This window comes from Cuculus canorus, chromosome 1 (genome assembly GCF_017976375.1).
Source record: "Cuculus canorus isolate bCucCan1 chromosome 1, bCucCan1.pri, whole genome shotgun sequence".
NCBI classification, from domain to species: domain Eukaryota; kingdom Metazoa; phylum Chordata; class Aves; order Cuculiformes; family Cuculidae; genus Cuculus; species Cuculus canorus.
Genome location: NC_071401.1, coordinates 184513633 through 184540927, shown reverse-complemented (window position 1 = coordinate 184540927; position 27295 = coordinate 184513633). Strand labels below are relative to the sequence as shown.

Here is a 27295-nt window from a genome sequence, read left to right as displayed (position 1 = left end):
AAACCTATCATTAACAAAATCATGACGGATATACTGAAATAGAGAAACGGGAATTTTATCAGCGTGATCTCTCAAAATTTGAGTATCTTTGCTTTTACCTGAAGGTAAAGTCTGTGTTCTGAAGACTTACACAGATAAAGAAAAAATGACCCTTTAACTCTGATAATTTCTTTGGGAAAAAAAGTCAAAATAGTTCCTAGAGGATATTTCTAGAAGATGAAAGGAAACGAGGGAGGAAGAAGATCCACAAGCCAATCTTTTAATTTTGGGGGGGGGTTATCCTAAAAACCATAAAAATACTTCTGAATTCAAAATAATGAGCAAGTCTCCGTAAGTAGCTTAATTTCCACTTATGGTTAGCAGCCAACAGTTATTAAAAATAGTTTTTAAAATGCATTGGTAACTATTAGTCTCTTCATAGAATATAAATGCTGTTTTAAATGCTAATGCAGTAATTTTATTCAACTGGCATAAAAATAATTAATATGTACTATTAGATGTACAAAACTACTGCATAAACTATTTATTTTTTACTCAAAATGATCTTGTTTTTGTAGTCTGGATTAGTTGATCAGACTAAACCTAATCTAAGCATCAACTTCATAATGTTCTGAGTGGTTTTTTATTTCCTCCCAGACTCCTGTAAGTACAGCAAGAACATCATCTGAAATGATTCTCGATGTGATGTATTGTGTGGTTTCAGAATACAGGACTACTGAACGCTGTGTGCACGCTGGAGAACATTGTTCAAGCTAATGACTAAAAAGGGGAATATTTGTATTCCTCTGGAACAGGAAGGATTTTAAGAAGAGGTGAATAAGAGTTGTTGACTGCAATGAGAGTTCCTAATGAGCTTTTTTGTATGAGAGACTTTGAGGAGCAGCAAAGGTGCTATTTACTATCACCCTGTAAATGACCTATGCTTTGTTTTGCATCAAGTAACGCTTCTAGCACAGCACAATGATGTATGTCACATCAAATTTTTAAGTAAGAAATATATTTCAATTTCTTTCATACTGGCCATTTTTAAAACTTTATTCTGAGTGTCATAAACTTAAGAGTTCTGGTAACAGTAAGAAACATATCAGAAGCTTCAGAGGACAACACATCAGAAAAGCACATCAGAAGCCTGAAAAGCATTCACAAACTTGAGTGCTCCTTGGACTTCAATGAAAGTCCTTTTTGCCCTTGTTCAGTCCTCATCAAAGAGGTACTGCTGTTCATTTATTATTTTAATTGACAATTTACAATATGACAAAGTTGTCATTAAGATTAATATAGTTCTAGTTTTGTTTCAAGCAAGCTTAAAGTAAAAAAAAAAAAAAAAAATGCCCTTTAATACAAGAATGATTTCTTGAAGACAAAATGCTCACCTCTGTACTGGTGTATCTGTGTCTGGTTGATAAGCTTCTTCTGAAAACAATCTCCAAAGAGAAATATCTGTAATTATCTGACAACCTTTTTTCTTAGTTATAGGAAAAAGTTCATTGGAACCCTAGTGTGTTTTAAGAATGCCCCAAACATGAGTTGCAGTACTGTGGTATGAATACATATATTGGAGAACTAGGTAACTAACTAGCTGGTTCATTAGTGTTTGTGAGTCGGTGTAGGAGAGACAATGTTTGCCCCTCGTATACCAGTGCAATTATAATTTATGTGTGGAATATGTTTGAAAGCTCTGTGAACACGTGAAAGGTGGAATGTGTGATGTTGTCAGAGGCTGAACTTCCCTTATATGTCTTACAGTGAAGTTTGCTCTTTTTTTTTATTTCCTGAGAGAGAGTTTAAACTAAACTTTAAAAGTTTACGTGGAGGCATTGATATTCAATCAATGCAGGATTAAAGTATTGTATAATAGGTAACAATGACAAGCAGATGAAATTGGAGCAGATGTTATCTTGAAAAACAGTGGGTCTGTCCCCACCTTCACCAAAATCTTTTGTGTCTTATTCCTCTGCACTGAGCACAGGAAAGTAACATGGGCAGCACCACAAAACACAGGAATGGTAAGTGTATCCCACTTGCCCAAGGAGGAGCCCACCAGCTAAGGAGCAGTAGTGCCATTGTTGGTGGCAGTAATATGGTTAAGCACCACAATTCCAAGCAGACTGAGCCTCTGTGATGCTCCAGCTCCAGCTGGGAAAAATGCCTTTAAAATGTATTTCTTCGTGAACAGGATATGACTAAGGTTTGAGGAAGAGAGGCTAAATCCTCGCAGCGGATATTCTTTGCAGTCTGGATGGTGCCTTATCTGCTTTGATAACAAGCCCATGTGTTGGGACTTTCTCACCTAAGCATTTTGTTCTGTGCTGAGAAGAGGACTGTGTGGGAGTTAGCGCAAAGTGGAGTCTTCAGAAGAACTTCACCATTAAGGAATGTGTGTAGATTGGTGGTGCTGCCCGAATGGCTGCACTGCAACGCTTGCAACTCCTTAGCAAGCTTCAGAAGGCCAACAGAAACAGAGACCTGTGTAGTCCTAATTAGGAGGAGATAGCGTTCCTTCACGAGTGAAATAAAGTGTGCAGCATTAATTGGTGCAATCACTGATAAATGTCCAAGTGTAAGTAATGAAGCATTTCCTATGGTCTGCATCAGTGTTACAGCCGTGGTTGATAGTCTGGAAGGCAAGGATGTTTTATACTTAATTCAAAATGGCATAAAGGTAATCATAACAATAGAAGTAGGAAGCTACTAAAACTCCTGGGTGAACCAACACTTAGAAGCCCTCTTCGTAGGTCACGTCTGTAGTGTTTTGTTCCACCTGTTACTGTGCTGGTACATGCAGGATATGAAGAGCTTGGATCCAGTAATGCCAGAATTTAACTGAAGTGAAAAAAGCTATTAGGCAGCTTGAACTATGTATTGTAAAGAAAGGTGATAAGGGAGCTGGTTTAGATAGTATCTAAGTATATCTAGACATTTACTGTCCCAGAGACATGGTGTGCATTTTGAATTGCAGCGTCTTTACCATGAGAGACACTCTGAGCCCTGGCTGTTAAGACAAAGGACATGTCTAGAGTGTAAATGTGATCTTCTCAAAGCTAGAGGAACAGCAATGACTGTTAAAAATGAAGAAAAATCTGTAGCCGCTTTTATGGAAAATGACATTCCTCATGCTGCTTTGCTTAATAAAGAGGAGAATGTCAGTAGAGTTGCGCTACTAGGAGTTCATGGACTGAGACTGAGATATCATTCTTGTGGTCCTTCTGCCCTTCTCAGTATGTATATTCTCAGTATATTCTGCCCTTTTGAATGTTAAAAGAGGAAAAAAAAGTTTTGCTTAAACAAAATCCTATGTTACTGCACAAAACTTGTACTCAAAACATAAGAAGCAATGAGTCATAGCTGAAATAGAAATACTATTCAAGGAGTATGTGCTGGAAGATGTAAAAGCAGTTCTTTGTTTAATATTTCCAATATTTTCTCAAGCTGTAGGCACTACTAAATGATGATTTTACATCTTTAAACAGAAATATGCCTTTAATGTAACTGTCTAGTACTAAAGACAATTTTGAATTAAGCTTTTTCACTGCCATTTACAACAGGTGAAGTTGTATAATGATTTGAAAAAGTTAATTTAAACCATACTTCAGTAGATAGATGCAAATGATAATTGTTACTGCAGTTATAAGGAAATGAGAAATGGAGGATTTTTTTATTATTATTTCTTAGATGATCATCTTTGAGTGGTTATGAAATGAGAACTTTTTCCATCAAAAGCTGTAGTTATAGCGCAATACAAGGATGTTTAGAAGGGCTCTAAATAATGTGAATTGAAAAGTTCCCTGAAATGGATATATTAGGCCCATTAAAATTTGTCTTTAAACTTCATGTTTTTTCCTCAGTGCACTGTATGTGTTAGAGCATTTCTTTTTGGTGTTTGATAGTTTGTTAGCAGTTGGTAACGTGAAGAGTTGATGTTGCCTTGGATTCAGGGAACTAGTAATGATACTGAAAGTTCAAATGCTGACTAACAAAGAGCGTCACACAGGATTTCACTCAAGTGCCATAAATGTTGGTAGAAATAGGAAGTACTTCATTAAAACTTTGATACTTGTCAAATTATTTCTAAATAGAAGGATGTCAAAATGATCATGGCTGATCTGCCAAATCCCTGTAGAAAAATGAAAGCTTCCAAGAAATTGCCAATAGTGTTGTAAAGCATGTATGCATCCCAATTTGCTGTCCTAGTTTAGACTCTAGACCCATGGATACTCAGCCAGATGGGATTTCTGAAACAATAACTACAGCAGCATGAAACTGAGGGCATACAATTCTCTGTATAGCAGCAATTCCCATAAATTTATATTTATAATTAAAAAAAAAGCATAGACAGCTCAGAAGAGCCTTGAAATTGAGGAGATAATTCTCAAGAAATATAGCTGAAGCAAAGGATTTTCCATTTAACACGAAGTGTACCATATGTCTTACAGGAACAGGAATAACGAGACATTTAATAGCTTTTTAATGGATCTTGCTGTGTCAAATTTGAGGCATATATGGTACATTCTGAACTGAATTTCCATTCTCTTATGGTTTTCTCTTGAAAACAAAGTCATAAGAATGGAGTCTTTCTGTTCAAATTTTATTGTTATATTTTAATTATCTCAAATACAAGTAGTTAATTTGAAATATGATGTTGCATTTTTTTCCTTCAGGAAAAATTTTGGTAAATTGCTGCTCAACAACTAGCGGTAGGATAAGAGCTTCAGGATTCCTTTTCAGATGCAGTTATGTACATTTTATAGTCTGCTAGTCACACCTTTGATTTATATTTTGAGTAATTTCCTTTAATATCCAACATATAATTTATGAAAGAATTATCTTGAAGTAATTTTTGAATATTTAATAAAAATACTGTTTGTGACCTGAAACACTCTAGAAGGGAACATTTTAAAGTCAAAGATACATGCAAATTGTATTTTGTGTTTGCTCATACCTGTTGTTTTGCCCAATATGAACATGCCATCATCTTATCAATGTTATGAGCAAAAAGTTATAATAGTACTGTCCTTCCATGGATAAGTATTGAAAAAATTGAATAGATTTTTCCCTGCAGTCTCCTAGAAAATCAGCTTCAAAATCAGAAATAAATTTTGAATTAGTCTAGTTCATAAGTCAAGGGAACTGCTAGCAGGTTTTCAGACATTGCATTCTGGATTGATGGTTTTGAATATATGATTGAAAAGAGGTAATGAAAGGTAATCATATTCTGATGATCTTACAGTGTGTATTCTGCAGATTTTTGAGTATTAGACTGATCTAGTTATATTGGCAATAGATAGGTTTATGTAATCTTGGACAAACATGAGTTTTTGAGGGGGAAGACCCTATAAATATGCTCCATTTCATTCTTCTGCATCTCTCATTCGGTATGCAAACTAACATGATGGAAAATTTATTGCCCTTTATGAGGAATACAAAGTAGCTGGAGTTAGTTTAAAGTAATGTTTTTTTAATTTTTTTCTCTCTTTACTTTCCTGTGAAGCAAAGGAGGAATGAATTAACTGTAATTGCAGGCTGTTAAAACAAGCAAAGGCTTAATATCCTCATACCTGTTTGTGTTGATAAGTTTTATTGCTGAGTAGAATTTCCGATTATTATTTGTTTTGAAATAAGATTCAATAATTGTGTAGCATTTTGAGGAAATGAATATCAATGTTATTTGACAGTAACCATGTCAGGTCCCTTTATGAATAAGAATTTAACTTTAGATAGTGGTGTTTCCAAAAAAGGAAATTCACCATGTACAGTTAGAGCATAAAATGTGATTAGCAGAAATTGGTGATGATTTTTTTAATAACCTGTTTGGGCAAGTACTTTTAGACTTAATCTGCAGCCTTCTGTACAAAATCAATTAGGATATCTGTTGAAAGATGTATTTTGTAACTATCAGCATTTTAAAATATGCTACAGCAAAGCATACATCAACAACACTGAAACTTTTTGAATATTTTTTTTCTGATCTGTTTCCACCTGTGTACTCCTCTCTGCTCAAGTCTTAGCTCTCCCCTATTGCTCTGTTTGTAGTTTCCAAATGCAGCACAGTAATATTTTGGGTTAGTTGTTAGATGCATGGTCTTCCAACATATGATAGAACATGGAGTCAGTGCTCCGCTGTGCTGTTGTCTCCATTTATTGAATTTTCATAGCTCTTGGTGACTTAAATGACTATCTGAAAATGCATAGTTAACTCATCTTCCATTTCATAGCATCTGACTAAAGAGTGCACACAGTCGGAGAGGTGATAAATAGGAAATGTCTTTAGACTATCACATCTGTTCTTTGCATTTCATCTGTGCTTGGGGTGTTAGTGTGGCACCCAAGCAGTCTCCCCACAGCCAAACCTTGCATGATGGAGGGCCTTGACCCATCTCGCTCTGCTGGAGGAAGCCAGGTTTTCTCCCTTAGTTATCCATTCAGCATCATGGTGCAGTTTATCCCTTGTCCAAGGCACACATCAGTTGTTTACATGACTGATTGGCTGATCGTGCTGCAGTGGTCATCGTTTTATTGGTTGCATTTTGCAGAGGAACAATTACACAAGCATGAGACTTGCTGCTAGAAATGAGCTGGCCATACACAGTGGCTGGAAAGATGAGCTTTGTCAAAGCCTATGTTAGAAGAAATGAATGCAACCATCCTCTAACACTCTTACTGAATGCTGACACTGATTGACTGGTTTGTTATAATTTGCCTTGTCATAGCTTAGAGTATGTTTACTTGGGAAGGGGAGTTGGGTTGTTTTTTGTTTGAGTTTTATACATAGAGAATTCCGTATTTTGTCTCCAGTCATGTATCTACAGTAGTAGAACCAATTCTGTAACTTTGATTCTTCTCTCTATTGTTAACATTGATTGTAATATTTCTCTAGTACTGCTGGGTTTTTTTCCTGGATTTCTATCTCATCTTCCATGAGATTCTTGGCTGGCTTAAAGATCATATTTTAACTCATACTCCTGAGTTTTGAAACAGTGTAGCTTATTCATGGGTTGCTTGCAAGTAACTTCAGACTTCTGTAGTTTCAATGGAGGAAAGGTTAAGTCTTGTAGGTAAGTTTTAAATTAGCTGCTGTTAGTCCAAACTTCAGTCTAGCTTAGCTGTTGTAAATTTATGCATAAGTACTTTTAAAGCTACTTAGTTTAAATACTTGTTCAATGCAGAGCTTATTTTTTCAACAAGATCACTTGTTTCTTTTTGAAAAATATAGCAAACTTGGCCAGCGTAACTCTTCCTTATAAAGCCGTCTTACATAGAAGCAAAATACTAGCTTGTAATCCCTTCATATGGGATTGTTTTGTGTTTGCGTCCATGCCTAACTTTTTCTCTTTTCTTTTTCCTCTTCTTTTGTTTTAAAAGGTGTTTCTCAAGAGTGACCGGGTTGCCAGAATGGTCCACAGTGGAGGATGTTCTGCAAATGACTTTAGAGATGTTTTTAAGAAAAACATAGAAAAGAGGGTCCGAAGTTTGCCGGAAATAGATGGATTAAGCAAAGAGACAGTGTTAAGTTCTTGGCTAGCCAAATACGATGCCATATACAGAGGAGAAGAGGACTTTTGCAAACAGCCAAATAGAATGGCCTTAAGTGCTGTATCAGAGCTGATTCTGAGCAAGGAACAGCTTTATGAAATGTTTCAACAGATTCTAGGGATCAAAAAACTGGAACACCAGTTGATTTATAATGCCTGTCAAGTAAGTATTGGTGTAATTTGGTTCTGTTGTGTTCAAAATATCTCCTCCCCACAAACAGGTCAAGTGTTTTCCCCCTGTGTGCAGAAGCCTTCAGTTTTAAGTACATCTCCACAGTCTGAGGAGATGAGACTCGTCAGGAAGGAATCTTTGAATCATTTGGTCCCTGGAGAGCAGCTGGAAAAAGGGTATGCCAGCATATATGGTATTTATGCTACAGGGATTTCTTGACACCTTTTACAGTGCTACAGCTTCGGTGATTTGGGTGGTTTTCTGGAATGTTCTAGGGTCTATATACCTGCATGCTGTTATATAAATTATGTATGTGTGTTAGTACATATATTTGTGTGTATGTGTGTGCATCTTTCAAACAAAAAATTTGCTGCCGTAAATAGTTAGGTGACATGTGATTGAATTCAGGATGCTCTTGGCCATACACAGTCTGGAAGTTTGCTATGTTCAAACTCAGTGTGCTTCATTTTAAACCCCATCTACAAAACTAGTTTTCTCATTTTAACTTTATTGTTTGGTTGGACAAAAGTGATGTTCCCCATAAATTACTGACGCAAAGACAGTCTATTCAGCAATTGTATTCAGATTTACATGTATAATCTATTGCTAATCAGCAGTGTAGGTGGCACATAAAAATATTTTATCTGGCCAGTCTTCATAGTGATGCAACTATAAATTAGCAATTACATAGAGAGGGAAAAGCTGAAAAAAACAAGGTATTTTTGAAAGTCTCCCAACCCACCAGCACAGCTTTCTACACTTTCTATTAAATAGTACACTTCCATAGTACACTAGACTACAGCTAAGCTATGCTTTTTATGTTTTGCTAAAGGCTGGCTTGTAGTTATGGGCCATCTTCATACAGGAGCAAATGAGAAATCTTAGACGTTATTGCCTACTTCGTTTATGGAGTCACGTGGCATGAGATCATGCAACTGTCTTATGATTGAAACATCTGTGGTGTTTAATGCTTCTAAGGGCCATAAATCCAGCTTTCATAATGAGAAAGTATATTTTATTCTGAATCAAATTATGAGGGCCTCTGTTTTCACTGTGAGGTGTCTTTACCAAGGTGGAAAGAGACTTCTAAATAAGCAAGTGTTTTGAATGGAAAAAGAAAATATTCCTCTTTTTTTTTCCTGTTTGCGCCATCTTTTTGCTTTTGCTTCTTAATTCATATGCATATGCATTATGAAACTAACTTTTGGGATACGCAGGTTGGTAATAAGATAAAGAAGCACTGAAATCTTGGGGCATGATCCTGCTTAAATTGGGTTTTTTTATGTAATAGAACATAGAGACATAGGATAATCCAGTTTGGCAAATACATCAGGAGGTTGTTCAGTACAACCTTCAGCTTAAAGCAGGGTCAGCTGTGAGGACAGACCAGGTTAACTGAGAGCTTTAACTATAGAGGTCTTAAAACTTCCAAGAATGGAGATGGGCTAAACAAACTCTCTGGGCAACCCGTTCCAATACCTGAAAACATGAAAAAGTAACTCAATTTTTCCAAAAACAGATAACCTGTTACTTATAGTAGAAACTCTAAATAGATTCATCCTTCCTGTGGTGTCCGTTGATTGCTAAATCTTACTGTATGTCACTGTGAATGGTCAAAATCTGCTGTTACTCTGCATTGGGCTAGAGGAACACAAAACAAACATGACTGTAGAGCTTTGAACAATTAAGCAAGCAAAATAATTGTTGCCTTAGTCTAGAAGCGAATCTGATTATACAGTCCACTAGGTTCTAGTATCTGTATTCTTGAAGGCTTTTTTTCATTTTGGTTCTTAATTATAGGAATGTTCATGGAACAAAACTGACAAATATCAGCAGTTTTCTGTTCATTCTTGGTCCATAACCTAAGGAGAGACTGAAACATGGCAGTGACTTGTTTTTGTCTTCTGCTGTAGTAGAATTTTGAGCATGGGATGATTTTTCTTTTCTGTTTTTTGACTTGCAAATTAAAGAGAAAAGAATCTTGTAGTAGGTAGGAAGGGAGAAAGACTGATTGATCATCCTGATGTGTGCAAAGATGACTCAGTGGTCTTGAAAGAAGACTCTTCTTTTGCTCTTCCTGTTTTTGAGCACTGAAGGGTGTAAAATCTCTTGTGCAGGTCTCCAAAGTACACATTGTTTACCCCAGATTCATATAAATATTGAAGGACGGGAAGAAAGGGATACTTACCTCTTTGGGAGCAGGTATAGGAGCACCTACTTATCTCAAGCCAGGAAGAATGGATAGGTAAAGGCTGCAAGCCTATACTTTTCTTCCTTGGGGTTGTAGCTTTCTGACAGTTTTAGTTTTCCAAGGCAACAATAAGATTACTTTGCCAAAACAGAAACTTTCATTATGTGCTCCAACAGACTTGTTACAATCCATACATTTTATATACTGTTCCCATGGTCCAGTCAAGCACGTGATACACCAAAAGCATGCAGAGAAGTCTGTTGCAAAGGAAAAGACAACAATCATAGCCTTCCCCGGAAGTGTATTGCAGACAGCAACCAGTCTCTGATAATGTAATGCCTTTTCTCCTTTGGCAAAATCCCTTATTTCTCATTATAGTTTTAATAAATACTTTAGTTTAGGCTGTATCTTATTCCTTTCTCTTGACAGTGCATTTATAGAAGATGAGATGAAGTTAGACTCGGATTTCAGTTAGCACAAGCAGTTTTCATTCTGCCCTAGAAGCTTCTATCTGTCTCTGTATGAAAACGCTCACTTTCATTTCCCTTTGCAGCTGCTGTTTAGAATACTAGAGACTTGCAGATAACGATAATCAATAGTTTCTGGGAGCAGTGAGATAAGTGAAAGTCCAAACAGATGTTAAAATTGTATTTTTGATAGAGGATTTAATGAGTTGGCTTCTAGCCTGTGCTTCTAGCAGAGAATCAGATTATGAAATTCTGTATATTTTGCAGCTCTGACATACAGCTGCCCTTAATACCAAATCTGTACAGTTATAATTTGTGCAGAAAACTGTCTTTTTCTCTCTCCCTGCTACCTCCTTTTGCCCCTTATTTTGTTCCTTCCAGCCTTTCGGAAATTGGAACCAGAAAAATGTCTTACAATGTCTATGATAAGAGTAGATTATCCTGCACCTACAGGGCTTCTAAGCAGACAAGGATACTATTTGTAACAGTAGGAGGTATTGTCTGTCAACCTCCTCCTTGTGACTTTCTCAGCATTTAGAAGCAATTTGTTGGTTTTCAGCAGCTTTTGCTCCCCAGCCTGTTCTAAACGGAGTGTTCCCTTCCCTTCTTAATGCCTTGAGTATTTTGCAGCAGCTCATCAGTAAATTCTGCTAGGATGTAAGTTGCTGCAGGTCCACACAGGTTGCCAGTCTCGGTGCTTTGTGTGCTAACAGTGAGAAACAACATTTGTTCAGTCAGCACAAGAACATAATAAAAAATAAAGTGAATAGTAATAGACCAGTTCGCTGACATTTTCAAACACTGTCCACATAACTATGACAATTTTATGTGGTTTTTTATGAAGAACATCTTTCTGTCACAAACTTTTAACATATGCTAAATACCTAAGCTTGTCCTGAGGTAGTGAACATTAACAGAGCATTCACATTACGATGTTGAAGACTACTTCTATGATCTTTCTTTCAACTTTACAACTTGGAACAAGGCCAGCAATTGCTGCCAACCACTTGTACCTCTTTGTGATTGCCAGTTACCTGGGACTTAGTGAGCTCCTTAACTTGCTTCTGAGATGCCTGGCCACAGGGAATTGTAGTGGTTTCTTTGATTTATAGAGATCAAACATGATATACTCTCTTTTTCTTTCTTTTTTAATTATTCATCCATGTAGAGGATAACTTTGATGCAGAAAGTCAAACTGAAAGTCAAACTGAAACTGATATGTGGTCATGCACTATTATTACAACACTCACCAGTACAAGAATTTCTGTATCAGGTAAATTGTCACTTCTCACAGGGTTTATTTTATTTTGAAAGTACCTTTAAAAGGTTGGCTTTTCTAGCAGATCCAATACCTTTGTCTTGAGTGGAGGGAGGAGACAATAACACCAACTTTCATAAGGAAAGAATTCTTGTAATTCACATTCTCTTTTCTGACAGGTGAGAAATAATTTTGAGAATAATATAACAGTTCTTAAGAATTACTATTTGCTAAGTTTTCTACTATCAACTTTTTTGGAATCAACCACAAAATAATTCTTCTGGAAATAGCTTTAGATGGTACTTTGCTGCAAGACATAAGTTTTTGTTTAAAAGCCTTGTATTAAGTCTAGTCCATGTCCTTTATTATATTTATCTTTTTCAAGATGTATGTCTAAGTGTCTTACTTTTGAAAATTACGGAGTACGTTCTATGTTCTGTAATAAATCTTTATATTTTTAATTATGAGAATACTTTCTGTAAAGAATTTTTCCTGAACTGAAGTGTGCTCATGGTGCCTAATACAATTGGACTTCTACCTAGCACTTCACCGAAGTCCATTTAATTATGTAGTTTTGGAAATTAGTCAAATTAAGGGCAAATTTGCAGCAAGGCATGCATGACTTTCGAATGTTTGTAGTTCTGATCTTTTGCTCAGTAAAATCATGAAAAGTAGTGCAGTTATGTCATGGATCACAGAATTTCCCATATTTCTGAATATTTTTCTTAGGAACTTTCATACCCTTTATAAGTTATAGGGACAAATGGAAGTTCATCAAGCATAAAGAATGATGATATCATTATATTGAAAGTTTCAGCATCGTGTTGATGATCTTCCTGAAGCAATTAAAGAAGTGTTAAGATTCCTTTTATACACAGACTAAAACTTAAACAGATTCATTAATTTTTTAAGTTGAGACAAGGCACAGGGAGAAAGATGTTTGGGTCTTTATATTATACATATTGCATCCCAGTATGTGTTCTATATCTGAATCTTTTTAGTCAACAAAAAAGATACTGGCTTTGTGAGATTTAAGTGACCAGCGCTTCAGCAAAGCCAGTGTCTTTCTGATGGTAACCAATAACTATCATTACTTATTTCATGATAAATTATACTTGATACAACAAAACAACCTCTGCAAAATGTGGGCAAGGTCAAATTCAGTGTTTTTGAGGTTATCAGGTGTTAGATAAGACATCCACTGATGTGTTAAACATCCTTCTGGCCTGAGAATGTGCCTTTACCCAGCCCAAGATATTCCGACTTCCCTGTTTTAAAAAAATAAACCACATAAACTCACCACAACCCCTCGTGCCGATGACCTGCTTTAATACAGGAGATCTGTCACCTTCAGGCTTTATCTGGTATGAGGTGACTGTGGGGTAGCGAGCGTGGGCAGACCCTGGCATGGGGCAGGATTTATTTGCTCTCGAGGTAAAAGGCAGTTTTGCAGCAATTGCAGAGTAGATGGTAGGCAGGATAGGAGCATGGAAAGAAGCTGTCCTGGCCCTCAGTGGGCAGAAAGAACTGCAGTGGTATGGGAGACCTCTTAGACATGGAAAAGCAATAATTTTGTGGGAGGTTATAGAATCAAGCGTTGACCACATTTCTGTATGGTAAATGTGAGTCTGGAAGGTTTCTGCACACAGTCATGATGCAATAACAATGTGCTTCCTTACAGAACAGGTCCGTGCTTTAAAATTGTCATATATATGTGTCAACCTGAAATGTGTTTCATGCATTTGATAACAGAAATGTTCAAATGTTCACACTTGAAGCTGTTCACACGTCAAGTCTTTTGGTTTCTAGTACCTGTAAATACAAGAACATGTATTCTTCCATGCCCTCCTCATCAGAAAAAAAAAAATCTGCTTTCAGATTGTTTTTTTCCAGTTGTTCAAGGAAAAAAAAAGATCTTTCACTGTCTGTTCTTCACTAAGAGCAAAATAAATTCAAACCAAATATTTCAGTGGAGAAATAAATTGTCAGTTCCTACAGGATTTTAGATGTGTTTTCTTCATGAGATGTCACTCTTGATTACATGCACATAGGAGTTGAATATGAAGTTATTTCAGCAGTTATGATTTTTGTCTTCTTGCTGAGCTACTTCATTTGTCTTTTACCTCCATTCAAGAGCTCTGGAAAGGTTTTGCTCAAGGCAGAAGTTTCAGTGCTTTGGAAAATAGTTCTGCAACGTCAAATATTCCACCTAAGATTACTTCTGTAATGGGACTGAGAAATTCAGAGCTAAGCTGAACAAAGCATGTTAGGCCATCTTGGAGTTTCAGATTAATAATGAGAGTTCTGATCAAAAAGGAAGTCTTGGAACCCCAAGTGATTCAGTTCTCTTAACACACACTGATGACAGTTAAAAAGAAAAACGAGTTCCTTTAAACTAGGGTTTTTTCTGTAATAGCAAAGTTTACTTTGGAAAAAAGTCTCTAATTGCCCCAAAGGGTATTAATTTGTTCTCATTTACTCTAATGATAGAAGAATGATGGAAAGAATATTAAAGCATCCTCAGAGAAGCAAGCTACTTTTTTAGCATGTTTAATTGTGACTCTGAACATTTAAAAGCCTTGAAAGTTACATAATGGAGAAGTACTTTGAAATATTTTTGTTTGTAGTTGAACACTGAGAAAATACTGGAGAGACATGGTGTGTTTGCAACAGTAATACATTTTCAGTACTTGAGGTATTGCAGTATCCTCCTTATATTCAGCTACTGGATTAAAAAAAATGGCTTTGACATCTACATTTAAAACAAAAACTTGAGTGGGACATATGAAAATGACAAAAATATTCAAATATTTTCTTATTCAGTACAAATGCTAAGAAAAAACATTAAGAGACAGTTTTTCACTTTTAACTACTTCTAAGACAACATTTACTTGTGGATTTTTCTAGCATAGAGCTCCCTCTATGCATATGTGGTTTCTGTTCTTCTTGTGCTTTGTTCTTCACCTGCATGGAGTTGGACATGTATGGTCTCCAGTAGTATGGGAGAGTACCAGCACAGTTAGACTGGTGGATTTATATGTGTTTTCTAAGTTAGCATCCTTCTAGGGCTGTTCTCCTGTGTATCACCTTTCTTGACATGAGAGAGAAGCCAAGCTTCACTGAAAATCAGCAGAGAGAAGCTGAGAATTCCTCATCTCTCCTGCCTTGTCTTATTCCTCCTGTGAGGACTGAAATTGTCAGTGTTGGGATTTCGTCTCCAGATCTTTCTTGCCAGCTGATTTTTTTTTCTGAGACAGTCTTTGGCATTCAATGAGTGCAGGAAAACAGCAGCAGAATGGCCATTGTAGCATACAAAAAATGAGGAGGTTGGTTTTGGGTTTGTTAAAGTAGATCCTTTTAAAATTCTGGGTTTTACCTTTCTAGGTTTTTCTTCCTCCAGAATATTCTTTTAGTGCTTTCATGAAGTAATTAATGCTGTTTTGACATTCTCTGGAGTTCTACATATGAAGGACTTAAGCTGCATCAGTACTCAAAGCCCAATATATTCAGCATTTAACTTGCACTTTTATTAACACCAGCAGTGCATTTGGCTCATCGTACTTAATATTACCAACTGAGGATAAAGTTCCCCTAACTTGCTATTAAACAAGAAAAGTAAATTTTTTGTCCCAAAGGCTGTGGTCTTAATTTTTTAATTTTTTTTCCTTAAGAAGACATTCTGTGTCTTCTGGTAAATAAATCATTTTTACAGCCACATTTCTAGACTGATGCCTGTCAGTCTCACCTCAGTGCCAGGGAAAGTCATGGAACAGGTAATCTTGAGTGCTATCATGAAGCACACGCAAGAGAACTGGGTGATCAGGCCCAGTCAACATGGGTTTACAAAAGGCAGATCTTGCCAAACTAACCTGATCACCTTCTATGACAAAATCACTCAACTACTGGATGGGGGAAAGGCTGTGGATGTAGTCTTCTTGGACTTCAGTAAAGCCTTTGACACAGTTTCTCACAGCATTCTGCTTCAGAAACTGTCAGCCTCTGGCCTGGACAGGCGCACACTCTCCTGGGTTGAAAACTGGTTGGATGGCCGGGCCCAGAGAGTGGTGGTCAATGGAGTTAACTCCAGCTGGAGGCCAGTCACAAGTGGAGTTCCTCAGGGCTCAGTACTGGGTCCAGCTCTGTTAAAGGTCTTTATCAATGACCTGGATGAAGGCATTGAGTGCACCCTCAGCAAGTTTGCAGATGACACTAAGCTGGGAGGAAGTGTCGACCTGCTGGAGGGTAGGGAGGCTCTGCAAAGGGATCTGAACAGGCTGGACTGCTGGGCCGAGACCAATGGGATGAGGTTTAACAAGACCAAATGCCGGGTCCTGCACTTGGGGCACAACAACCCTATGCAGCGCTACAGACTGGGGGAAGAATGGCTGGAGAGCTGCACAGAAGAGAAGGACCTGGGGGTGCTGGTTGACAGCCGACTGAACATGAGCCAGCAGTGTGCCCAGGTGGCCAAGAAGGCCAATGGCATCTTGGCTTGTATCAGAAATGGGGTCACCAGCAGGTCCAGGGAGGTTATTCTCCCTCTGTACTCGGCACTGGTGAGACCGCACCTCGAATACTGTGTTCAGTTCTGGGCCCCTCACCACAAGAAGGATGTTGAGGCTCTGGAGCGTGTCCAGAGAAGAGCAACAAAGCTGGTGAGGGGGCTGGAGAACAAGTCTTATGAGGAGCGGCTGAGAGAGCTGGGGTTGTTTAGCCTTGAGAAGAGGAGGCTGAGGGGAGACCTTATTACTCTCTACAACTACCTGAAAGGAGGTTGTGGAGAGGAGGGAGCTGGCCTCTTCTCCCAAGTGACAGGGGACAGGACTAGAGGGAATGGCCTGAAGCTCCGTCAGGGGAGGTTCAGGTTGGATATCAGAAAAAAATTCTTCACAGTAAGAGTCATTGGGTACTGGAACAGGCTGCCCAGGGAGGTGGTCGAGTTGCCTTCCCTGGAGGTGTTTAAGGAACGGGTGGATGAAGTACTTAGGGACATGGTTTAGGGAGTGTTAGGAACGGTTGGACTCGATGATCCAATGGGTCCTTTCCAACCTTGTGTGATTCTGTGATTCTGTGATTCTGTGATTCTGTGATTCTGTGATTAAGTTTATTAATGTGCCTGATTCCTACCTTGTAAGTGCATTTGAATGAATATGAGCAAGCTGAATAAGTTGACCCTTAGCATGAATTTCTTACCTCTTGAATTTCTTATGTAACACTACCACGCTTAAGACATGGTAGTGTTCTGTATTTCCTCTTTATCAGTTCAAAGTAAAATGGTTTTGCTTAGAACAGTCCATCCCAAGGATCATTTGATTATTTAGATTTGCTGCTCTGCAGGGCTTCTCATCCTGGGAGGTGTCTTCAACAGTCAGCAGAAGCAGCTGAAAAAGCCACAGGAAAAGAATGAGCCTGTTTCTGCTTTTCTCTCTGTCACTGGTACTTAATGTTTTGTTCTGAAGCTTAGCTGCTTTATTCCCTCACTTTTGAACTTTTTAAGGGAGAATCGTCTTAGCTTTTTCTTCTTGAGAGGAAGTTTCTTTGCAACTGGCTGCCTGGACAAAGTTCATCTGGGTTCCTGCATCCCAGTCACTCCAAGGAGAAAGATGCAAGTAAATTTGGTAATGAGCCAGATATCTATGTGGTAGATTCGTATTTTAAATAGAAATATCAAAATATGGCCATAAAAAAGGATTGATTGTCCTATACAAGAGTATTCATGTGAGAAAAATGTCTGAGAGATCTGCAAGTCTCTTTGAATAAGCTATAATTTGTGTCTATTTTTTTATCTTCCAGGAAGGTGCTTTTGTGGTCATCCTAAAAATGAGAGAACTCTCAGGTTACCTCTCTAGCTGTTTCCTCTGCTAAGGCTGTCCTGATCTAATTTAGTCTGCTGTCCTTCCAGGCTTTCGATCTCAGACACCCTCTCACCTTAAAAGAGGATTGATTCTCAACAGAACAGCCGTCATGCAGGGAGATGCTCCCTGACCTGTAATTTATTCCTCTGTTTTATATTGCAAGACTCGTATCATCCAGATTCAGTCTGGTGTCAGTGCTGAGGCTGTCTGCTTTGTGATTAGATGTTCATCATTTCAAACTTAAGACATGTTTACAAGAAAGTGCCTGTTTCTCTCTAATATAGGTCTTCTATAGGTAGGTAGATTGTCTTCATTTTAGTTTTCTGCTACAGGCATGAAAAATTCTCAGGCCAACTGAATTAACCCTTTCTGGTCAGTAGCATGAGTAGAGAGAAGAAAAAAAATAATTGCAATCCTCGGTCTTAAAGCTCACAACCTACTTTGAAGGGGAAGAGTACAAGGACAGTAAAAATAAGATTCGTCTTTATTCTGTGTTCTCAGTGGGACTCTCCTCTCAGTTTCTTGAGGTAATAGATGAACAAATTGAATTCCAGGTATTTTAGCCATAAACAGGAAAAATATGCAGTAAAATTGAGGCTACTTATTCAGTAGAAATGTTGAGTTCTTGCTACTGTTGAAAGGAGCAGTTCTATGGTGAGCACTCTGGCACTATGAAAGCAGTATTCCTTTGCAAATGGAGTAAGGGAAGAGTCAGTCTCTCTGTCATCTCTGAATAAACTGTTTTCCTAACTGGTGATGTAGTCCCAAACTTTTCTAAAGTGGGAGCACTAGGACTGCCCACAAGTAAGGAAATATAATACTGAGCCATGCCTGAGAGAGCCTCCAAAGGTAAGCAGTTTCTGAAGTAGCTTTGTTTTATTCCTAGAAGCACTTTAAAGTCATGCTCCAATCAATCTGGCACAGCCTTATCTCCATACTGTGTCTTTTCTTGGGAGGCTGGAGGCAGCAGGATCTTGCCTGAAATACCTATCCCTCCTTACAGAAACTTGTCTGAACAGTATTCCAATTTTACCATATTGGTGCAATTCTTATGTTTTACAGATGTATAGCAAACTTCCTGTAACTGGTGTTTTCCACCTGTTTAACGTTAGTAGTTCTCTTCTGTTCTGATGTTTCCAGAGGGGTGGAAGCTGGAAGCTTGTAACTTATAGCAACAGGACAATAGCTCCTGGTCTCTCTGCAATTTTTCATCTAGAGAACTGGTTTAGGGTCCTGGCAGCAGAGGAGGAGAAGTGAGTCCTGTTGTGGGAAGAATGCATGTTGAACACCTCGGGTCATGGGTTTGAGAGCAAAGATCAAGTGTTATTGTTTGATGACTCTACCCTGTCCATGAAAAAAGCACCCATCAGCTGGCCATACGCTTTTACTTGCTTCTAGCTTGGGTCAGTGATGTTGCAGATTGCTGAGGTCCATCTAGGCTTCAGCTGCTGCCCCTTGCTGCTAGTCTGTGTGAGCACCAGTGAGGTGACCTTGAGGAGATCAAAGGTGACTGCAAGACTCTGAGAGCAAAGATGGACCAGGGTGACACATCCAATTGCTAATCTAACATAGAAGATTCAAAACTAGGTTTGTTAGAAGATGAGCTAATCTCAGGGTTAAATTAGAAAGCAATCCATGTGGAGAAGATATGTATGGTAGAAGGCTGTAAGGGAGCCAATAATGTTCCCTCTCAGAAAGGAGAGTCTATATAAATGTGTCTATACTGTTGCCTATACAATAGCGTCTATGCTATTTGGGCAAGAAAGTGGGTCAATATTAGAGGGAAATGTGGTGCAGGTCAGTTACTGACCACCTGAACAGGGGGATGAGGCTATCTACAAACAACAGAAGTCTCCCAATGCCAGGCCTTGGTCCTTGTGGTGAATGGGACACCTGCCACCAGATTGCTAGGAGGGTAATATGATATTGTGCAAGCAGTCAAGGAAGTTTCTAGATAGCGTTGCTGGTAATTTCTGAACATAAATGCAAAAGGAATAATTGGGATTACTACTCTATTTGACTCTATTTCCCTGACAAACAGGGAAGAGTTGGGGGTGAATGTGACCACAGGTGCAAGCTGGGCCGCAGAAATCACCAGCTGATAGTTCAGGAATTGGAGGAAGTCTAAGAAGGTAAGATGTGAACTCCCTCCCGGATTAAAGATTTGCTATGCAGAGACCCTTGAGAAGCTGCCATGTGGAGAAAAGGAGAGCTCAGGATTTGGCTGATATCTTAAGAAAACAAATTATGAACTTGGGAGCAAACCATCCTGTTGTACAGAAAGTTTGAAAATTATGGGCATTGCCTTAGTCCCTGGAAAGACTGTGGACCTCAACTTCTCACAATCTGTATTCACATTCATAAAAGTAATCATTGTTAATTTACATGGATACCAAGAGCAAATCATGCCTGACCAACCTGACTGCTTTCTTTCATGAAATGACCAACTATGTGAATAAGGAGAGCAGTGGATGGTAATGTACCTAGATTTCAGCAGGGCTTTTGACATTATTGTCCACTCCATTCACTCTTGTAAGTGGAGGAGAAATGTTCTGGGCAAGTTTTCTATTAGAATGCTTGAAAATTGGCTAGATCACTGTACTGAAAGGATGGTAGGCAGTGGTTTAAAAGCTTTAGTTTGTAGCTGGGAATGCGGTAGTCAATAGTTTAGTATTGTTCAGTATTTTTATTGAAAGCTTGGATGATGAGACAAAATTTGTGGACAGTACTAAAAACTGAATGGGAGAGTGATGCAGCTGCTATGCTGAATGGTTAAGCATCATCCTGAGCATTAATCTAACAGAAACCTCATGAAGTTCATCAAGGAGAAGCAGAAAGTTTTGCACCTTGGGTAGAGCACTTGCGCTTGATTAGGGGCTAAGAACCAACTGGCTGAGTTGCAGTCCTGCTGAAAAGCATGGCATGGGGGTTTGGTGGTGTGAAGGATGGATTCCAGGTTGAGTAAAAGCCAGCTAGCCGAGCAATGGAACCTAGAGAGTATCATCAACCAGAACCTTCCTTGCAGATCAGCAAAAGCCTGGAGGAAGTTTCTTAAATGCTGGATGAGTTAAGGACTTACTAGCTACATGATCTTAAGCAGTATTTTTTCATTTTCCTTATTAAGGAAGGGATGTTTGGGATTTTTATTTTTACGGATAGGTATATCCAAATCACTAATACCACTGACGTCTGGCAAGAGGTAGCAATACAGAACATTCTCCAGCTGATGCTAAGGAATTGAACAGAAAAGGAGAAAATGGGATTCAATTTCTCTAATTTTCTGGCTTCTTTCCATCTTATTTACAAAGAGCTTCAGTAGTATATATTTCCAGTGATTTTCTTAAAGAGAAGAAATTATTAGCTGTTTTTTAAAAAATTATTATTAAAATGCTCAGGTATTGTATATTAAATACAAATGCAGACTTTCAACTAAAAAGAAATATCTTGCCTGTTTGAAAGATCTATTTATACGTGACTGAGTGCTTTGCTCTGGGTTGTTTTTCATGGTGCATTTTCAAAGAACCATCTTATACGGTTTTTTTGCAAATCTGTGATAAATCAGTTGTCAGTCTGAATTTTAAGTTTTCTATCTAGTTAAGTCAACCACATATAATTATTTTGGGGAAAAATATTGGCATGAAATTCAAGGTGGTTTTGCTTAATTAATTCAATGCTCATTAACATTTATTGCCATAATTATGTATATTCCCTTTGTTTTCAACACTCCAAAGAAAATCTAATCAGTGATTAGTAAGGCAAGAAAACATTCTGCATGATATTTTTTTAAGAGAGGAGGGTGGGCAGAAGGAGAGGGGATTTCCTTCTAAAGCAGGGATAATTTTAAGAAAATCTAAAACACTGTGAGCACATTTAGTATTATAGGACATAAATATGCATATATCATCAAGGTTTGCATGCTAATCTTTGGATTGTCTTGAATATGGTAATCTCTGTGAAGGTGGTGGGAGAGGAAGAGGGTTGAAGGGTTTTTCTAAGGAGGATCAGGACATGAGTCATAGCTCTTTTAAAGCCCATCACTTCCTGGTTAGGGTGGATGTGGGAAGGTATTCCCTAGCCAGAACCTGAAAGCATCTTGTATTGAAGGAGACAGCCAATATCTATTTCAGCAGGATCTGGAGGAAGGCGAGAGGGAGAATAAGAACAGTCATTTCTTTGATCATCTTGCTCATCAGTGCAGTTGGGACCTCCACAGTATTTATGGTAGGCGTTACAGATAACTGCTTAAGCACTTTTAATAACCCTCCGGAGGCTTTTCTGTCTCTGTGTTGATTACGTAGGGACCCTAGGTTTCTAACTTAAAAAATACTTGATTTGGATGGTACAATAGGTTCTATGCATAGCTATGATGTTTTTTTCACTGCTTAGCTGTAGGAAGGACACCCATACAAATAATAAGTCAAAGATTTGAGTGGAAAATAAATGAAAGTTAAACTCTTCTGTGTGTGGATATTTATAATTTTGTGGTTGCAAAGTTGAGGTGGAAGGCATTTTGCATAGTTAGGAAGAGCTGAATAGTTTGACTTTTACACTATGGAAGATGCAGTGCTGTGATGAGTATGTAGAAACTGACTTGGCAGCATCCCAGAGCTCCAATATCTGGATGTGAAAAACAAAGATACAGATGGATAAAATGTGTTTACAGTTTGACGTATTACTGATCTTAGTTTTTCCTTTCCTGATAATAAAAGAGTGATGCTTTGCTTCCACGTCCTTGATTTATCTTATCAATTTTTAAAGTTATTAGATATGCAAGTAGTAAGAACCTGACATTATTCTCCTTCCTCCGCTCTCAACACAACATGCTTTCCTTGTGTTTTTGTCATGTCCAGCAGAGGTGGTCAAATAGCATAGTCTCGACCAGTATGAAGGGCGGCCTGCGTTTTGGCTATTGATCTGTGCAATTGTCACAAATACCAAGAGAACAAGAGGCATTTCCATTGCTTGTAATGACATTTTTGAGCTGTGCTAAACTTTTTTTTTTCTCTCTTTTATAGTCCACTACTGAGCCACTAATGTTGATCCTAGTGTGATTCTCGTTCTTGTCATCCTAATATGGCTTCTGGAGTTCAATGTTAATACTTGGTGATTTAAAAACAGTGTTGTTCTTAAATAGCCAATGGGCTGCTGTCATCAGCGCATGACACTTTTTCCTGAATGGCCAATTCTGTAGTAAATATTCAAGGCCTGGCAGTAGTGTTTCTATGGTCCGGTCTTGATAATTTAGAAGGAGATCTAGAAGGAAGAATTCTTTTATTTTCCTTTTGATTGGTTCCTAGAGAGTTTCAGTGTGGTTTCTGCCTATTAGGAGAAGTGCTGCATCTTCATTCAACATCTTCATTAATATCCTGGAGAAGGCAGCATAAGGGAATTCTCCAAGTTTGCAGATTATACTAAACTATTTTAGGTACTGTAATGTTACTTTAGTTGCAAAGATGTCCAGAAGGACCTCACAAAACTGCATGGGCAAAAGCGTGACAGATAAGCTAAGTGTAGCTAAATGTAAGGTAAAAAATCAGTGGAGAAATAAACTCGTGCACACCTACAGGATGCTGAACTGAGCATGGGCAGTCACAGCTCAAGTAAGACACTTGGGGTTTCCTGTGATGAAATCATTAGTTCTGTGTGCAACAGTGGCCTTGTTTTCCTGCTCTGTCTAACCTTCTATGCCCATACACTGAGTATTGTGTGCAGCATTGATCTCCCCATCTTAGGGATATAGGGAAAGTCAAGGGGTACTAGCGGGTAGCGTTGAAAATCATGGAGCAGCTGTCTTTTGAAGAGAGATTGAGCAGGCTTAAGTTCTTCAGTCTGGAGATGGGAAGCTTGACAGAAGGAGTATTATTGAGGTTTACGAAGTTAGAAAAGCAGTGGCCCAGATGAATGTTTAACTGCCACGCTAGAAACTGAGACATTCAATGAAGTTTGTAGAGATTTAAAATGGATGCAATGCTTCCTTTTCTAACTTTTGGAGAATTTCCAGAACATTTTATCATGGGGAGTGATGGGGGCAGAGAGAAACAGGAGGTTCAAAATGGTTTGAACAAGTTCCTGAAGAACAGGTCCATAAACTGATGCTAATAGGACTAGGCCTGGATGGACCCTCTACATCCTTCTCACTTCCTCAGGCTCTGCAGTGACCATTAGAGTAATGCACTTCCGAGAACAGCCAGGCTACAGCGTTTTACCTAACCTCCTCTGCTGTCACTGCCACACCCACAGTTCTGGGCTGTGTGGACTGTTCAGGGTGTTTCTTATGTCTGTTGCACACAAGGTGATTGTATAATCCAGAGAGAAAATAGAAAGGTTTTTTCATTTAAAATATAGAGGATGAAACAGGAATTATACATATGAATAATTAGGTATTTTATTGTTTGGAGAATAGCATAATTTTATGAGATGCAAAATAAAGATGTAAAATAGTTTGTAAGGCCAGCCGTTTAGAATAAAACACAATTGATAGTTCCTTTTTCTTAAAAAAAAATAAATTCTTGTAGCACTCATTTATAGAAATGGAATGGCTTCTGTAAACTAGATGTTCTGTTATTTTGCTAGTCTCAGTTTCCTTATTTGTATATGCTGTTATGCTTTGAAACAAATAATCCGTCTTGGTTTATGCAAGCTTGATTGCCTCTCTACCCATTATTTACTCGGGAAGGCCAGGAGAGGCAATAAATTACTTGTCTTGCATTGACCTTAAAATAAATAGATTCTTCTTGAACTTTTTTTACTGAACAATTTATAAATGCAGTATAGGTGAAAATGGGATCTCTGCAATGTTAGAGATAATCTAAGAGAATTGTGTTTAGTTTTATTATTTAAATATTGATGATTTACCTAGTGGAAAGCACATGAAGATGATGCTCGTGAAAGCACAGCCATATTACTTCTAAGCACACATCAGGGTAAGTGCTGTGAGATGTGAACCACTCTGACACTATGCAATGGGTTATATTTATACTATTTTCACTGTCCATGATGGCCACAGGTCTTTATACAACTAGAGGCATACTTATTTTTTTTTGCTTTTTATCTAGTCTCTTTGAGTAGGGGCATCCATTTGTTTAACAAGTGCATTGTAGTTGAATTACAAAGACAAGTGGAGCTACAGCCAAGACCAAAACATTACTGGAGAAAGAGATAACAGTGTGCAATTCTAGGACTCCACTTATAGAACGGAGCCTCTGCTACAAATATAATTTGAGGTGAATGTTCAAAGAAAGTAGGCAAGATTGGAGAGCCTGTTCTTGCAGGAAAGGGCATCAGTGTAGTCAAAATGTTCTTGGTCAATATTCTAATTGGTGTACATATACACCCATGTTTATCCAGATCATGAAATTGAAATGTCTTTACTTGATTCTCTTCACTGCAGAGAAAGTCAGAAGACAACCAGAGTCATGCTGTTTAGGGACAAGCTTGTTACATCGTATCAACACTGATATAAAATGAAAAAAAAACCTTCTGTATAGTGAATAAAATAAAGTTCTGAGTCATTTTAATGTTGATATTTTCTTTTTAAATTTTATTTTCAATGCTTTTTTCCCTCTCTGAATCAGGTGGTAGTAATGTCCAAGTAATATTATAATTCTAAGGCTAAGCAAAGAGTCTCTAATACTTATATAGAGAATTGCTATCATGAAAATACAATCCAAGAAACACTAGCTAAAGAGAAATCATTTCATGTCTAAATACTCTAAAAATAAGGTTTTCTTTCTGCCTAAGCAGACTGATGTGCATAAATAAATATTTAAAATCTTTGTATCTAGGTCAGTGTATCTTTTTCACTAAAACGCCATATACTGTAATTAACAGCCTCTGTGAGCCAAATAAAACTTTAACTTTTATCTTTTCATTGTATCAGTGGAAAAACTAGTAACAGATTCAGTATTGTGACAGAGTGATTTCCTCTGTAAATATGAGGGCTTAGCAAAATTTCTTCAATTGTTATCATCTAAATACCCAGGAAAAATGTTATTTGTGTGCATTATTGAACTGTATTTATTTACAAACCACAAGTCAAGATTTGGCCAAGAAACAGATCACTTAACTCATGAAATTTAGGTAGCAGAATATTTAATTTCAGTTCAGTAATATAAAATAAATGGAAAAAATGAGGGTTGGGGGCAGTCACAAAGCAATGATGTGATAGTGTGTTGTGAAAAAGAACACGCGTATAAATTAGTGAAAAACTTAGTTGGGAAGATCTACTCTGTGCAAAGAGTGCCGAGTCTGCTCAAATCCAAATAGACAAAGAGGAAACTTTTTCTTTATTGTGCAACGACATTTGCATTAATTTTTAATTAATCAGTTCGAGGCAGTATATGAAAATACGTAATAAAATATCGTAACTACATTTTAATTTTGGCTGGGACAAATTTTGAACTGTTAATTTGTTTTTTCTTTTTCTTCAGTAAAGATAATATTGAATAGAAGATATATATTGTATTTAAAGGATCCTTGAGGCTCTTAAAGAGTGCATTATTTTTTGCCATTTGGGACTTAGTATTTTGGATAATTGTCAAGTTTAATCAAGTTAGCTGTTAATAAAAGAGGTTTAACTTGTTACAGTTTCTCTAAAGGCTTAATAGCAGTCAAATATGAAAGGTGATTTTTAGATAAATGGTCATTGAATTAAGTTGCATTGTACCTCTGCACATCACAGAGTAAAAGGAACTTACTAGAGATTTTTTCATTACTGCGTGGTGTGCATTTATTTCTCTGTATTACCACTAACAATGTTTACTAAGCACTGTAAAGGTTTGACCTGTGTGCATGTACTTTATGTTAAGTTTTGAGTGGAGTTGACTTTGTACAAGTTCTTAATTATTCCTGTTACGTATACTATGAATTAACTTGAAAACGGTATATGCTTCCAATCCTATTTGTTTTTAAGTCTCATTGAAGGTTTTCTTGGGGTTTTTGGTATTGGTAGTCCCTGAATAAACTGAAATCTTATTGCAAGAGACAATTTTTCAGCCAGTGTTGAAACTCTCAAAACTGTGCTTCATATGTTTTCAGAGCTTGAATGTAAGGAAATGTCATGTGAAATTCTCAACTTGGATTATTTTAGAAACTGCCAAAGTGTCCATCCGATGCCTGATTAAAAAAAAAATCCGAGACTTTAAAATTGTATAGTTTTCACTTTCATTTTTGAGAATTTTGAAAATTTTTGCTATTTCATTGAATTAATTTAATCTTGATGTCAGATTTTGGTTTGGTTTCAATATTTTTATGAAAACTATTTTTAGCAATCAGTATATAATCAGTATAATTAATGAGTACAAACAATTAGTATAAATTATATCTTCTGCCAGCTTAGTCAGTCATACATATACAAATCAATATTGAAATCACATGAGCAGGTCCAGAACTTTACAAAATTATTTCAGAGACCAACACTTCTAACCATCTGAGATTGTGCGTGGATTTTTTAAGCTTCTGGGACTATATAGGGCTCATGGAGTTATGAAAGGTACTTAGGCACAGCTTTAGAAAACATTTATTTGATTCTATTTTTTTTTTTATCCAACTGAAGCCACTCTCATTACTGTTGACTGGCCTTGCTCTTTATCTGCATTTGAACTTGTTGTTAGCAATATCGGAGAAAGTGATACGCTAATTGCTTGCTTTGTTCATCTTTACCCCTTCCGTCCTAATTTAAAACTGTATTATTGTAAAACCGCTGCCTCCCCTCAAAAAAAAAAAAAAAAGAGAGAAAAAATTAGTAGCAATCAGTAGCAATCAACTGATGTTTGAGCTTTTCCTTGACACTGTGTTGCAGTGAAACTGAGTGATCAGCCTGGCC

The 27295-nt window shown here is 37.5% G+C and overlaps 1 protein-coding gene across 9 annotated transcripts in view; it reads left to right on the top strand.

The window, feature by feature from the left end:
- Nucleotides 1-27295, top strand: part of CADPS2 (calcium dependent secretion activator 2) — a 316209-nt gene that overhangs the window by 102097 nt on the left and 186817 nt on the right. For all 9 annotated transcript variants that reach the window (XR_008449684.1, XM_054065620.1, XM_054065610.1 and 6 more), the window contains exon 3: nt 7360-7692. Coding sequence is in view for 8 of the 9 variants with exons in the window: in XM_054065620.1 (XP_053921595.1) it covers nt 7360-7692 (333 nt within the window). In the remaining variant the exon portion in view is untranslated. The remainder of the gene's footprint in view (nt 1-7359; nt 7693-27295) is intronic.